General features: G+C 44.2%; 1 protein-coding gene across 1 annotated transcript in view; it reads right to left on the bottom strand.

Moving 5' to 3' along the window:
- The window catches only part of ADGRB1 (adhesion G protein-coupled receptor B1), a 651,809-nt gene that overhangs the window by 99,481 nt on the left and 535,737 nt on the right, over positions 1-16,591 (bottom strand). The window contains exons 20-22 of the mRNA XM_066578727.1: positions 14,904-15,006; positions 10,676-10,826; positions 3,551-3,620 (exon numbers count right to left, since the gene is read on the bottom strand). Of these exons, the coding sequence (XP_066434824.1) occupies positions 3,551-3,620; positions 10,676-10,826; positions 14,904-15,006 (324 nt within the window). The remainder of the gene's footprint in view (positions 1-3,550; positions 3,621-10,675; positions 10,827-14,903; positions 15,007-16,591) is intronic.

A 16,591-nucleotide genomic window follows, 5' to 3' on the forward strand; every position in this document is an offset into this window, starting at 1 on the left:
GAGACAGGGAGGCAGTACTATCTGTACCTGCATTATATAGATGAACAGATGGGGAGGCAGTACTACCTGTGTCTACTTTATTTACAAGGAGGCAGCCCGGTCTGTGCATCATTGTGGGGTATATATGTAGCATTAAGGGGACAATCCAGTTTTGCTGACATATTTTTGATGTATTGTGGTTCATGTACTAATGTTTGTAATAAAAGATACTTTTTGCATTTCTTGTTCTACCATTGGCTGAGCTGGATTTTCCCCTTGGTGCTGCTGGTCGACAAGCGGTTGATCGATCGCCTCCGATCAAGGTGGTTGGTGAGCTGGAGTTTCTCTTGTAACAGTTCGTAGGCTAAACATGTATTATCTCCCCTCCAGGTCGACCACCATATTACCCTGGCAGCGGGCACAGGGTGGCGGTCACTGTGCTGCTGATGTGACACATGCTAAGAAAAACTAAGCATGTAAATATGGCGGCACAATTTCAGGTCGTTGTAATGAGTAGTACTCTAGCGATAGAAGCCACGGTGACTCCGTGTTCGCCGCATGTAATCTGTCTGTAGCAAAAAATGGTGCAAAGGATACTGCAGACCAGGATGCTGGAGGGGTTCTTCATTAACCCCTTCACTGTCACATTTATGGGCAGTCACAGAAAGGGGATCTATTCCCCGCTGCGCATGCATTCGGCTCTCCCTGCAGAGCAGCGCTCCTGGTCAGTGCAGAGCTGATGAAGAAGCTGCAGGAAGTAAGATAAATGTCCCTGCAGTGAATGTGAGCGGGCTGCAGAATGGGTGGCGCCGAGCCAGTGACACTCCTGTGATTTCAAGGAGCGGGCATGAGAGCCTGGATCTGACTAGAACGCAGAGGTGATTAGACCGGAGATGCAAACAAGAGGGGGGGGGGGGGGGAGAAATTCTGCTTTACTGGTGTGCATGATGTGGCGGCCGCACTGTGCCATGATTAAACATTGCTGCAGTCTTGTGGGTATCCAACAGGCGAACAGCAGTGAATACATAACAAGTCTCCGGTGCTGAGAGGACTGCAGGCGGCTGGGATGTAGTCAATCATATCACATGCTCAACTGGATGCACAGATGCAGCAGAGCTGGAAAGGTCATGGAACAGTTTTGAATCCAGATTGTGTTGAAGATAACGTGCCAAGTGACAAACTCACTACTGCTACATCTGTGCTTCTCCATTTATGTCTGTGTGTCAGTGCTCTGTTGACACTAATTAATATACAAATCCGACAGTCCTGGATTTGGGTTGGTGTCCTCCCCCGGCAAGCATTTAACTCACTTGCAGTGATGGTCTGGCAGCAGCGGCCACCTACGCTTTAATCAATGCGACTCCTGACCTCCCCCCCAGCGTCTGCGCCAGTGCAGAGCTCAGAAGTCGCACTGATTGCAGTGGTGCCACTGCCACCGGACCGAGACTATAAGAGAGTAAAATGTTTGTTGGGCGCTGGAGGTCCAATATAGGGGTCACAATTACTACTGGGGCTACTATGGGCATTGCTATTACTACTGAGACCACTATGGGGGGGGGGGGGGTCACTATTAAAGCTGGGACCACTATGGGGGTCTATTACTACTGGGACTACAAACTGAATCACTAATACTACTGGGACCTCCTTGGGGGTCACTATTAAAGCTAGGACTATTATGGGGGTCACTATTACTGCTGGGGCTACTAACATATGTCACTGTTACTACTGGGACCACTATGGCGATGTTTACTATTAAAGCTGGGACCATTATGGGGGTCACTATTACTACTGGGGTTACTACCAGAGGTCTATATTACTACTGGGGCCACTATGGGGGTCTATATTACTACTGGGGCCACTATGGAGGTCTATATTACTACTGGGGCCACTATGGGGGTCTATATTACTACTGGGGCCACTATGGGGGTCTATGTTACTACTGGAAGGACTACGGGGGGGTCACTATTACTATTGGGAACATTAACAAGCAAACTGTTGCTACTGAAGCCACTATTGGGGATCTATATTACTCCTGGGGCCGCTATGGGGGTCTATATTACTCCTGGACCACTACAAGGGGGTCACTATTACTACTGGGACTACTAACAAGCAAACTTTTACTACTGAGACCACCATGGGGATTATTATTACTACTGAGTCCATTTAGAGGGTCACAATTACTACTGGGGCCATTAAAGGGACCACTATAACTTTAAGGGGATCACTGAAGGGCACTATTATGGAATACAGAGGGCATGACTTTGAATAAAAGGGGCGTGACATGTCAAAAAGTTGCCAGGGTTCACTACATGCGCCACTTAAGTTTTCCCTATTTTTGTTGTTCATAAGTTGGGAGGTACGGGTTCACCATATACTTCTTCTGGTGCAGTATTAATAAATACGGATGTAGCAGAGCTGAATTTGTCACGGGACTCTCTTAATAAATAATTAGTGATCTCTGAGGTAGTGCAACCCAGTAGGCGTTCCTACGATCTTACAAATCATAAAATCATGACAAATTCAGCTCTGCTACATCAACACAATTATTTGACCAACATTTACCTTCACGTTTCACTGCGCAGCAATCCCACCCCTCAATATCCAGCTCATCGGAATGTAGTGATGTGTGATAATGGAGGCTGTTGGATTTACATTCAACCTTCATCAATTTAAATAAACTGTCCAGCATTAAAAAATGTGCTACTTTCTTCCAGCAATGGCGCCACTTCTGTCCAGAGGTTGTGTCTGGTATTGCAGCACTATCCCATTAAAGTGAATGAGACTGAATTGCAACACCAGACACAATCTGTAGACACGTCTGACCTTATTTTTGGAATAAAGCAGCCATGTTTTTCTCATGAGGTTCAACCCTTCAAATCCTCCATCTTTTGCCTCACTAGAGGTCCAGGATGCTGCTCTGTCCCCCATGCTGTACACTGTGGCTCTGCTCCATTAGAGCAAAGTAGTCATTTATTAGTCCAGTTTATCTGCATAGTCTGAAGTTCACCTCCTGTTTCATCAAGGCCCAGGCTGCTGCTGCACTTCTACTCTATACTTTACACTGCAGCTCCGCTTCTTTCATTGGCTGCTGTGAACGACTACAATCCTTGCAGGAAGTCGGTTCAAGGAGAATTGATTTCCAATACAGCAAAAAAGAATTATTATAAACTACAAGTATCTAAAGCACCAATGAGAAAATGACAATTACTGTTCTACATAATTTAAGGGGGAGGGCCTAAACCAGGGGGCGGAGCCTGGAGCTATATAAGTTGTGTTAGTTGAACCTTTGGCAGTAAAGGCGCTCGGTATCTTCAAAGCCTGAGACATCTCATACAGATGAGGAGGAAGATTCAGAAGACTAAAATCACCCCTCTACCCCAACGTGGGGGGTGAGAAGGGGCAACTAAGCGAACAATAGTTCTGCGGTAAGTGTGGTCGGTCTCTTCTCCTTCAAACATTCGAATCTCCATTCTGTACATAAAAATTATATATGGAAACCGGAAACCATAAATGTGACCACAAGAAGAGGTGTGAGATGACCGATGGGGGCGGGGCAAGGAACGTCACTTACTAATTGGCCGATCCGTAGCCCTTCGCCTTCGTGAAACCAACAGATATCGCAACGACCAACGCTGGGAGACCTGAAACACAGAGGAGAGGCTGACTCATCTCACTGTATCCCACATGACAGGATTAGATACAGAAACTTAGCAGAGGGTATCACACTATAGGATTAGATACAGCACCTTAGTAGGCAGTATCACAATAGGATTAGATACCATAGCTCACCACACAGTATCATACATTATAGGATTGTATACCTTAGCTCAGCAGACAGTATCACACATGATAGGATTAGATACAGCAGCTCAGCAGACAGTATCACACATGATAGGATTAGATACAGCAGCTCAGCAGACAGTGTGATACATGATAAGATTACATACATGGTTCAGTGGGCCATTTCACATAGGATAAGTTTAGATACAGAGGCTCAGCATACAATATCAAACATGATCGGCTTAGATACACATTAGTTCAGCAGACAGTATCACAAAAGACAGGTTTAGATACAGTGGGTCAGCAAATAGTATCACACATGATATGCTTAGATACAGTCCATATCATACATTTAGATACAGCGGCACAATATTTCCTTGAATATAGATCATGATGCGGTTAATAAAACATTGGGATTTCATGACCACTTGTGCCAGATGACAAACTGAGCTCTGCTTCATGACAAACTCTGGTACACTACATCCCAGATATAGCAGAGCTGAAAATGTCCTTCAACTGCTTCTTTCATATACTAAATACTTTGTTATTTTACACAGGACTGCAGGCAAATCTACACATTGTCATATAACAATCAATTTAGGCCAAAAGACAAATTCAGCTCTGCTACATCGGTATATATTGGCTACAATGCAGAGCTGAGTTTGTTTCCTTTGTGCTCCGCTCTGCTACATCCCATTAATTATGAAGAAGAATCCCCAGACGGGCGCTTGCAGCCGGCTGATATAGCAGAGGCATCTATTATTCAGCTCCAATAATACAGGGTTCCCTGGAAGAAGCTGCGGACGGTCCATCCATCAGCAGATACAAGGGTGGGCATACTGGGGAGATGGAGGGGATCCCAGCATGAAGCTAAATGACACCCAGCAGGTAAAATCTGTGCAGCAACCAATCTGAGCTCGTCACTAATTACAATAAGTTCATTCATTAATGGCGTCTTCTTAAGAAACGCTGAGCCGAGTGAGTCGCACCTCCTCTAGTATACCGGCCATATCTAACGCTGAGCCGAGTGAGTCGCACCTCCTCTAGTATACCGGCCATATCTCAATTAACCTCAAGAGATCCTCATCTAGGTCAGCAATTTTATATGGTTCTTACAGACTTCTATTGCTCTTTCTGCTTGAGTGTCAGTCTTTACTGTAGTTATGGCATTCTATTTATAAACTAGGAGGCTCTGGATAAACAACAAGAATTTGGAATTATGGGAAAAAATGCAGTGGATCCAAGTTACTAATCCTGGTGCACTGTGTGCTCATTAGTCCACAGACTTAGCAAAGCTTAGGGACCCTAAATGGACCCTTAACTTGACTTCTGTAATGCATTATCATAACTTTCTGTCCCACAATGTGTCTTTTCAATGGCTTTCCAATGGATTCCGTTGCGTTAATATAAGAGAACAATAGCTTTTGAAGGGATTAGGATAAGGGAAATTCTTGCAGAAAGTTAGCACAGTTGGGGTAAACTTTGCTACGTCTGTTCACTGAAATACCTGCTTACATTCAGTATAAAGGGGAGCCCCTCTCTGGAGGACTAATCACTTCCATACATTACATTGATCTCAATAAGCACCATGTAATGCTTCATTTCTCCAGTGGGGGCACTGCAGAGGAATGGAACAAATTGCTATCAAGTCCTTCTGCAGATTATTGTAGGTGATCGCAGGACACGCTGGGATCGCATTTCATTAGAGAACCTTTTCAAACAAAAAATAGATTGTCCAAAGTGAAGAACACCTTTTTGGGAGTGTTTACAGGTTGTTTTTTTTTTCATTTTTGTACATTTCTGAAGCATAGCATAAAAAAAGCATAAGGAAAAAAAGAAAAGGTAGTTTTCAAAAACTGCATCGTTATTTTAGAGAGATTTTGCGGTTTCTAAAAAAAGCATGGAGTTTTAACCATAAGCGCGTTTTTAGAAAAAAACTGATGCAGATTTTTTTTTTTAAATCGCACTTTTTTAATGTTTTTTTCTTTGCTGCACACAAAAAAGAATAAATAAAAAAACGAAAAAAGTGTGAACCCAGCCGAGCGAATGATTATTTTTATACCTGCATAGAATGAACGACTAACAAGTAGAGAACAGATTCTCATTCACCGCTCAATCGTTGCACATGTTTACACTGAATGATTAGAGTTCAAATCCGCATGATCCAACTATCGTTCCATGTAAAAGGGAACTAAGGGGACATTTCTTCAAGGTATCACCCATCCACTGAGTGGGTGAAAACTGATAGACCAGTGGGGGTCTTACTGCTGGGACCCCCACCAATCCCGAGAGCAGATCCTATTGCAAGTAAATTCAGTGGCATCGCACATGCTCAGCTGCTGCTCCATTTAAGCTCCTCCTCCCTGTAGGGGGGAGGGAAGAAGAGGAGAGAGGGACCTTGAACCCCTAACTACCGTGTTTCCCCGAAAATAAGACAGTGTCTTATATTAATTTTTGTTTAAAAAGGTTTAACTTTTTTTACATGTATAGCTGCCTGGACACTTTTTAAATTGACTTTTTAAATTAACTGTTAGCAGGGCTTAATTTTGGAGTAGGGCTTATATTTCGAGCATCCTCAAAAAGCCTGAAAAATCATTTTGCATCCTCAAAAATTATGGAAAATCATGCTATGTCTTATTTTCAGGGTATGTCTTATTTTCAGGGAAACAGGGTATCACTTATCCTGTGAATAGTTGACATAACATGATTCTGGGACCACCCCTTTAAAGCGGGGGGAGGGGGGAGAAAGAGAACAAAACTTTGGCAACTTTTTAAAAGTTAGAAGAAGTTCTCTGTCTGTTCTGCTAATGACTTGATCACTCACACATCGTTATACGTTCGCCTCATATTAATGGCTGCACGGAGCGATGACTTTGTTGATTATTTCGACTCTAATTGCTTTTTGAAAATTGCCAAATTCAATCGCCGCCATTGGCTGCTTTACGCCAGGGTACAAATTCCGCTGCAATTATTTCCCATTCATTTTGGTAATTTCCGAGGTGCTCGCACAATGCGCTCCTCAGGTCACTGAAAAGCTACGTCTGTTTTTGTTTTTTTTTTCCTTTAATTTCCAACACCTCCAGCCAATGCAATTAAGATGGAAAGAAATTAGACGCCATCATCTCCCTCCACCCCATAAAGCAAGATCCTCCCCAGCAATAAGGATGGAGCGATCCACCCGTCACCTCTCGGAGGTGAGCTCGGGGGGGCTTCTATTATAAGATAACTCAATAATAATCGCCGTATAATTAGCACTTTGGCGCATCACGTTTCTACCGCCGAGGTTCACCTGTGATTGCGCCTCAAAATTTTCCCAAAGACCTCAACAATAGAAATGTAACAAGAAGTCGATCGTCCCCCTGTGATCCAACTATCACATTTAGGTTTAAGGCACGGGCGGGGAACTTAGAGGCGCTGCAAATTGGGCAGCGGGGTCGCTGTAGTGGTAGGCATGTTGGTGCTTGTAGGAGTTCATTCTTCATGCAGGCAGATGTAGCAGAACTGAATGTATCAATTATACTACAGAGTCATGAGAATTCTGCTTTAGGGAGTTTCACAGTCAGCGACATATTCTGCAATACGCTGTGGAATATTCCGCCGAGTGGAAAAATCTGCATGTCTAACATGTGGATTTTGACATAGATGTGCAGATGACATAAAGGGGTTGTACCTGAATTTCAAGGGGAAAACTTAAAAAAATTCTGGTACAACCCCTTTAAAGCAATCCTCTAATTTTGGGACAAAATCCTATCTGTGGGCAGGTAGTAAATAACCCGCAGTTCTTCTCTATCATCTGCTGGTTTCACCCTTAGACTACCTTTCCAGGGTGAGACTACCAATCCACTATACCTGCTCTCTGATTGGCCGACGCTGCTCATGTGATCAGCACTGGCGAATCAGAGAGCAGTGCACAGTATGCAATTAGATAGAAAATTGCAGTGGCCATCATGGACAGCCAAAAACTGGAACCAGAACAGACAGCAGAAAAGTGCAGATAATATATCGGCTTCCGATCCCGGCGCAGAATTTTATCCAAAAATTGGAGGATCACTTGAATTCTGCGAGGGATTCTGCGGTGAAAACCCGGATTTAGTGCAGATTTTGACAGCTGACTATTCTGCAGTGTATTGTGTGTGAAAGACCTCCTGGGGGGGCGGGTATATACACTGATCATTCTGCGCCAATCTAATCGGGCTGTGTGGGACTGGACATAGCCGACTTCTGCTTTTTCCCCTGGTTTTTGCTTTCTCATCTTTGCTTTCAAAGAGCCATGCACTTTTTATTTTTCCGCTGACGTAGATGCAGGGGTACGAGGGCTGTACTTTAGCAGTAAAATACACCACGTCCGCCCTGGCATAAATTATACATAAATATGCCAGTCTGAGGTGGCCACACCCTCTCTAGGCAAGCCACACACCCTTTTCAGGAAAGTGGCAAACCAGCCAAAGCTGTAAGATTTGTGCACCAGCTAGCCTTGCATGAACTATTGTGAAAGTTTTATGCCAGAAAGTAACATAAAATGTTTCATGAATGGCCCCGACTGCATCGTTTTGTGTCGTTTTTCTGACTTTTAGGTCAAATGCACACGGGCACACACAAATTCGGCATAGGGAATCCCGCACGGAATCCGCCCGGCATTCGTGCGTACCTGCCTTTCTTGATCTTCATTTGTAATGCAGATGGTCCGCACGGCTCGCCGTTGGAGACGCGCAGTACAGATTTTTTTTCTAAACTCCTGCTTTTCGCGCAGAATCCGCGGCCCGTCCACAATGTCCCGCTCCAGATACTGCAGCAAAAAGTCCACCCGTGCGCATGAGGCCTTAGGTGGTTTCACTCCTGCATTAGGGATTCCGCTGTCCTGTTCCATTTAAGGAGCTGAAAAGGGGAATCCCTGCGGCCGAATGGCTCAGTTTCAGAATGGAACTAAACAGCGCCGAAAGAACCTCATTGACTATAATGAGGTCCGTTGGGTTTCACGCTCAGCTGCCCGGCTTTTGGATGGAAGAAAAGGTCCAGCATGCAGCGCTTTTTCTTCCGGAATTTTGAGCCAAATTTGCAACAGAATCTCCGACTGGAGGGTCCTACGCAGATGGGAAATTGGCTATTCTGTGTTTTTTGGCTTCATATTGCTTTTTTCAAAATTGTAGCCTGCTTTGGGTCTTATGGATTTTCAGGAATTTTCCCAAAGGCTCCTCTATTTGAAGAAAAACACCAGAAAAAAAATGTGTGAATAAAAAATGCTAAATACAAAGGCGTCATCCAAAAGATTTGTAAATGTTTTTTTAGGCCTACTGGAAGACTTGAACATGTGATCATTACCGTATTCTTCACCACTTCTGTATTGTAGTTTATGGGACTTTTAGTATTATCCTATTATACCCTACCTCTGGCAAGGTGTAATAGGAGACCTATGAGGGCAGGCGCTAAGGTATCTGAGGAGTTAGTGTCCTTTTACAGGGGGAATCGTCAGACGTTTAGGTATCCAACAGTCGTCCCAATGACAAAGTATTGTTTGTTCTTTAGTCACTGAATGATTCGCTCAGTTTTGCACAATCCAGCAATAAACTAAACAATAATGTGTAAAAGGACTCTTAAACATCCAGGATCAGAGTTACTCCTGATCCGGGCCGCTGCATGCAGGTGTCAGTTGTATAACAGTGCCGACACCTCCCGCATATGGAGGGAGGTCATTCCATAGTATCCCTGTGCGCATACAGTATATGGCGGATGAAGCGAAGGGGTTAAAGGGATAGTCTGCTCGAAAAAGGCACTACAAGAAAGTCCAGAGTTATCCGTGTTCACTGCTAGCAGGCGCCTCCGTTCAAAGGTTCCACTGTAGATCCGGCACAAAATACCGGAAGAACTAGTCCTGCATGCAGCGCCTTTTTAGTTCGGGAAACTAAACAGACCCCACTGTAGTCAATAGAGTCTGCTCCGTGCTGTCCAGTTCCATCATAAGACAGGCTCGTCCCCCCCAGGGGATTCCCCTTTCCTGCTCACCGGATGGACAGAATCCCGCCACAGATATGAAAGCAGCCTTAGGCTTCATACAGTCTGCCATAATGGGGCAATTTTTCTGCGGCGGTATTATGATTGCAGGACCTGCTGTGATTCACCATCATTGTATGGTTATATGGTGAGCGGGAGACCTGTTACCATAAGCTGAAAATCGTCCAGCCGTACCAACTGCCATTCAACAAAGCATGTCAATCAACACTCATTGAGTTCGTGCCTCGTAATCTCCCACTGTAAAAGCATACTAAAATACTGGGCTAACAGACAAACTAACATAAACGACGTCGCTCACCATCAGAGCCACGGGCGCCATCACTAGGTATACTTCCTTTGAACTCCGGATAGAGTGGATACGTAGTGTTCCTCTACCCCTTATAGCGTTTCTCAGGAATAGGACATTGCTTAGATCTATGCCGACATCTAAATAGGTGCCAGTGACATATATAGCCAACTTAGCTGGCACACTGCTGTGACATTCCTAGATGCTTGCACCTATCCATTCAGTGCTAGCGTTCTACAGCAGCGTAACGCCGAGCTATGTTTATGAATAAACGGCAAGAACTTAGAATAAGTGAAATATCCTACTCTGGTCCCAACATCTCATACTCCTATTGGAGAGAATATACATCTAAAACACCTGAAATAGACAAAAAAAAACCCTTTTTTGTGATGAGCTCCTGATGAACTGTCCGGAATAGGACAGGGAAACGTGTTGAGCAATCACTCAAGTAACTATTCACTTTGCAACCAATATAGAACTATCATATATATTCTCAGAGCAAGCACTCAACCCAAATTGAGAAACCCCTTCCTGAGCAGAGACTCTTATCCCATCCCAGACAGAGACCCTTATCCCATCCCAGACAGAGACCCTTACCCCATCCCAGTCAGAGACCCTTACCCCATCCCAGGCAGAGGAATCGCTTTCGGATGATCCTGTTGCGCAGTCTTCCTGTGACTGCCATGTAGGACTGCCATGCCTCCGTCAGAACCCAGCAGAAAGACGACAGGAAGAAGAAGTGCAAGAAGGCCGCCACCAGTGTGCAGATGACCTGCGAACAACAGAAGAAGACTTGAAATTGACAATCAAGGAAAAAATTGCAGCACTTGTGAGAGTTCTGAAGAAAAGTGTCTTTTGGGTACATTGTCAATGAGAAACACCAGGATGTCCCGATGATGGGGGACCAGGAGTCCTGACCATGGCCAGCTTTAGCTAGCTGGGCGCCGGCCAAAGCGTTGTAGAAAGGTGGATGTAGGCCGTCCAGACGATCTTCTTCCATTGTGGGGGTTTATGAATTGTCATCCTCAGCACTCTGCCTGCCCCCATCTGATGTTTCGAAGGTGCCGCTGTCAGCCCCTTGGGACCCCCACAATACATTTGCTTGCTTCTGCTACTATATTTATGTTATGAGCTTGGTTCTGGTGCTGTATTTATGTTATGAGTTTGACCACGATATCCACATGGCAAATGATCATTAATACGCTCGTTCGTCCTCTACTTTTTAGGGCCTTTTCATGCAGGATTGAATTTCCACACCGCGGAATTTGCCGCTGTAGAAATCTGCACCAAAATATGTATTGCTAAATGTAGAATTTAATGCAAATTTTACAAGATTTAAGCCATTTTCAGTTCTGAATGAGAATCCGCTCAATAATGTTATTTTGGTGCAAAATTTTCCACTTGCTGGCAAAATGACTAAGGATAATGACTTATGAAAGTTACATGGGGCTGCAGAGACATTATACCATCTCTCATTTGCATACCAAATTATGCCAGGGAGCATTGCATGGCAAAATTAAGTTTCCTTACGCCAACTTGGCGCTCTCCACAAGCAGAAACAGTAACCTTCCCGACCAATAAACAGGGGAACATCTGTCAAGAAAAGAGTTCAGCCCGAAAGGCAGGAGGAGCAAGAGGTACTTGCTATGGACTCTTCTACTCACACAGCTGCTTGCTTTTTTTACAGTGTGCCTCTTCTAAAAAATGGCTCAGACGTGTGCTGCTTCTGCTATTCTATAGACCATAGCTTTGGGGATTTTAGAGAGGCCTTTAGATTGAAGGTCTTCAAGGCTCTGGTCTACAGGACCACCCACAACATGAGAGGAGCTGGAGAACTGATGATACCACCATATACCAGCAGGCTGGAGGGCATTAAATTCTAGTTTACCAAATTGTGAACTGTGGAACCACTGGAGCTCCAAGCTCAGATGGAGCTCTGACACTGAATATAAGGGTCACTGGTACTGAACATTTCACTCTTGCCACTAGGTGTACCAGTCCTGGCTGCCAGGGAGAAGTTGGCATCTGTGATCTTGTCCGGGACTATGGACTTTAACCCTTAGGTTTTGTGATATGTATCCATGCCCAAGCAAATGATATCCAAGTGCATACTGTATGATAAAAATTCACCTGTGCATACTGTGTCGTAAATGTGCTACAGAGCTAAATTAGCGCTCCACACCCTCACCGATGAAGCTACAAATGGACTTATGATAGTATATGATGGGTATATTCCTTAAATGGGTCGCCACACTGATTTTTTAATGTAGTTTTGGGGCCCCCTGAGCCCAAAATTATATGAAAGCAATATACACTATAGAGGCAGCTGAACCTTTTAGCACCATGGCATCTTACAGGTGAGGGTCTTATGGCCTGGTGACATCCCGTAAACATGTCACATGGGCTTCTAATGTAGAAGTCCCCGGCAGGTTTACAGGACATAACTGAGGAAGTCCCTGTAGGGTCTCCTACCTGTTGCAGCGGTCACATGGGTAAATAAATCAAAGTAAACAGAAGACCAGAGAGGTGAGTATGGCTGTTTTTTTTATTTTACTACATAGTTGGCCACTGCCACCAATACATGCGCATGTGATGTGAGTTTTGAGCTGCCATAGGGAATAATGGGCAATTCTAAGGCCAGAATCACCCCAAAAAATGGGACATAATTAAGTTATTCTGGAAAACACCCGTGTAAATTACCCCATTGGACATAATGGGTTAATACACACAAGTACTAAGTGTCGTGTAAACGCACAGAATGCGTGTGATTTTCTCGCTTGGGTAAATTCGTACATTCCCACGGAGTGGATTTGGAATAGGTTTTCTGTGATGGAAAAATCCAGAGCAAAATCTGTTTCACATTTTACTCCAAAATTTGCAAAATTGGTGAGGATTTTGAAGCGAATTGACAGCAGATTTCACTCCTTCAACTGAAGAGTCTGCTGCGATTCTACGTCCCAATTCACATTAGTGGTGCAGATTGTGATGCAGATTTTTTTCACTGAAGAATATTTGTGCCAAGTCCGCTACATGTGAACGCAGCCGAATACAGCGTAGTCACGCTGTGCCCAAGAGGGGGCAATGCTGGTGAAATCAATAGCCAGCAATGACAGTAAGCAATAGGGAAGAACTGTAGCATAAACAGTGGGGTGCAATGCTAATAGAATCAACTGGAGACACTGCAGGTATAAAGAACAGGGGCATGTAGGAAAATGAGGCTGAATCAACTGGGGGCAAAACTAGGGTAAACAATAGGAGGCAATGATAGTAGAAGCCATTGTGTGGCTCTCCAGCTATTGTACAACTACAACTCCCAGCATCATGCGCTATGCTGGGAGTTATATTTTCCAACATCTGGAGAGCCACACATTAGAGAGCACTAGTATAAACTGTGGGAAGTAATTATAGTGTTGAAGGCCACTGGCCACTGCCCTTCAACCTGCGAAACTCCAATTGCTACAACTACACAAGCATGCTGGGAGTTGTAGTATGATCACAACTGGAGAGCCACAGGATGGAGACAACTGGCATGAGCAATAGCAGCCAATGGTGTAATATGTAATACAGAAAAATTTTAATATAGGCAATATGATGACATGACTAATAGGGGCAGTGATAATAACATGGCTAATAGGGGGCAATATGATGACATGACTAGTAGGGGGGCAATATGAAGACCTGACTAATAGGGGGCAGTATGATGACATGACTAATAGGGGCAGTGATAATAACATGACTAATAGGGTGCAATATGATGACATGACTAATTGGGGGCAATATGAAGACCTGGCTAATAGGGGGCAATATAATGACATGACTAATAGGGAGCAATATGATGACATGACTAATAGGGGGCAATATGAAGACCTGACTAATAGGGGGCAATATGATGACATGACTAATAGGGGGCAATATGATGACATGACTAATATGGGCAGTGATAATAACATGACTTATGGGGGGGGGGGGGATGCCGACATGACTTAAATAGAACAATATGATGGCATCATGATTAACAGAGCAATATGATGATATAACTAATAGGGGGCAATAGGATGACATGACTAATAGGGGCAGTGATAATAACATGACTAATAGGGGGCAATATGATGACATGACTAAGAGGGGGCAATATGATGACATGACTAAGAGGGGGCAATATGACGACATGACTAAAAGGGGGGCAATATGATGACATGACTAATAGGGGGCAATATGATGACATGACTAAAAGGGGGGCAATATGATGACATAACTAAAAGGGGGGCAATATGACAACATGACTAAAAGGGGGGCAATATGATGACATGACTAATAGGGGCAGTGATAATAACATGACTAATAGGGGGCAATATGATGACATGACTAATAGGGGGCAATATGATGACATGACTAAGAGGGGGCAATATGACGACATGACTAATAGGGGCAGTGATAATAATATGACTTATAGGGGGGAAATGCCGACATGACTTAAAGAGAACAATATGATGGCATCATGATTAACAGAGCAATATGATAATATAACTAATAGGAGGCAATGATGACATACCGGTATCTACTATGGCCAATGTAATGGCATGGCTAACAGAGGGCAATAGAATGATGTGACTAATAGTGGGCAATGATAAAATGCTTAAAAGGGGCAATGATAATGACATGACTAAAAGGGGGCAATATGAAGACCTGACTAATATGGGGCAATATTATGATATAACTAATAGGGGGCAATATGATGACATGACTAATAGGGGGCAATATGATGACATGTCTAATAGGGGGCAATATGATGATATAACTAATAGGGGGCAATGACATGAAATTTTGCCATTTGTGGTTAATAATTTACCTTGTTCCTGGTTTGCGTTTGTCCTACGAGTATTAAGGCATTTGAAGAGATGATGGACAAACAGAAGTTGATCAGGATAACCGAACGCTCCGACCGAATGTACCTGGAATAAAAGAAAGGAGAATTGTAGATGATGCCGGTCACCGCGCAGGATGAATACCATTTTGCTATGATGGCTTGTCCTTTTAGGGGTGCGGTGATACCAAATGTGGTGTTTTTTGTTATTATAAACTTTTATTACCTTTTCTTTTTTCATAATTATTAAAACAGTTTTTTACGCATTTTAACTTTTTTTTTTTTCTTCAAGTCTCCCCGGGACTTAAAATCATTTGATGGCTCCTGCATTATAACATAATACCATAGTATTAAATCACACCACGATTTAACAGGTATGGCTTAATAGGCAATCTACAGTGGCAGCCCTGGGAGCTTTCAGAAGGTCCCTGGTGACCGTGGCATTTAAAGGGTTAACAGCCGTGAGTGCTAATCGTGGCTGTTGCAGACAGACAGCTGACACTCGCATTGAATGGAGTGTTATCAACTCTCGATCCCGCTCCACACAAAACCTGAACCTCCATGACATAACTGTACGTCATGGAGAGATAAGGGGTTAAGTATATTAGAGCTACAGGACAAGTACACGGATCCATTCTGGTGCACAACAGGGAGGATTTGGCGCCCTATATATAAGGCCATCATACACTAAGGGGTTGGACCCGATGACCCTGGAGGTCCATTCCAACTCTACCATTCTATGATTCTATGACTGCAGCAGATCGCTGCACTCTAGCCCCTCCCACTGCACAGAAGCCACACCCATCCTGCCTTCACTGTGGGCACTGTTGGTTGTTTTTCTTGATTAGCATTCTCTTTCCAGCCCCGAATCATAATGTGCCGGCAGAATCCTCACTTTTCATTATTTTACAAGAAACCAAGCTCTGCCCAGACTATCCCACCAGGTGGACATTTTCACATAGCCACACCCCTTACTCTAAAAGTCCTGCTACTTTAAAGGTTTATAGGTCTGCTAAGATCAGTCATCATCAGAGGCTCTGTCCCTTCCCATTCTTTACACTGTAGTTTTGCTCTACTAGAGTACCATTCTACATAGCAGTATTCCCACGGGTGAGTATTCACAATACCTTTGCAGTTGTAGAGCTATCAAGTCACCAGGATATCCCTGAGACACCCGGGTCCAGGGCCCCCTCTCCCGGTCATCTGGTCTCCTACACTACCCTCAGTCAGCTGTCAAAAAAATAAAAAGTGACTCTCCTCGCCTCTCATCACTCTTCTCGGCTGCTATTTCTGCTGGGGAGAGGCTAGAGTGGTATGGGCTAAAGGAGGTCTGAAGACAGCTGGCATTCCCTGGTCACATGACACTGTATCAGAGGTGGGCTATGAAGAGACAAGCACTTCCATTAATCTGTAGTTGAGGTCACTGAGGGTCAGCAGGTCTGAAAGAGTTTTGGAAACTGGAAAGTCAGTTGAAAAGTACAAGAGGGGTTGTGTTATGCTTCTGGTGAGCAAATGAGGCACAGTGTGTTTCTGGGGCTGGGGGAGTGGATGTGAAATGCACAATGGGCTGTGGGAGGCGCTCTTTGTGTTTCTGGGGTGGGGTAATTTGAAATATGCATGGAGGCTATAAGTACACTTTAGCCCACTCCATTCTAGACCCGACAGTGGGGGGA

This window comes from Eleutherodactylus coqui, chromosome 9 (genome assembly GCF_035609145.1).
Source record: "Eleutherodactylus coqui strain aEleCoq1 chromosome 9, aEleCoq1.hap1, whole genome shotgun sequence".
Taxonomy (NCBI): domain Eukaryota; kingdom Metazoa; phylum Chordata; class Amphibia; order Anura; family Eleutherodactylidae; genus Eleutherodactylus; species Eleutherodactylus coqui.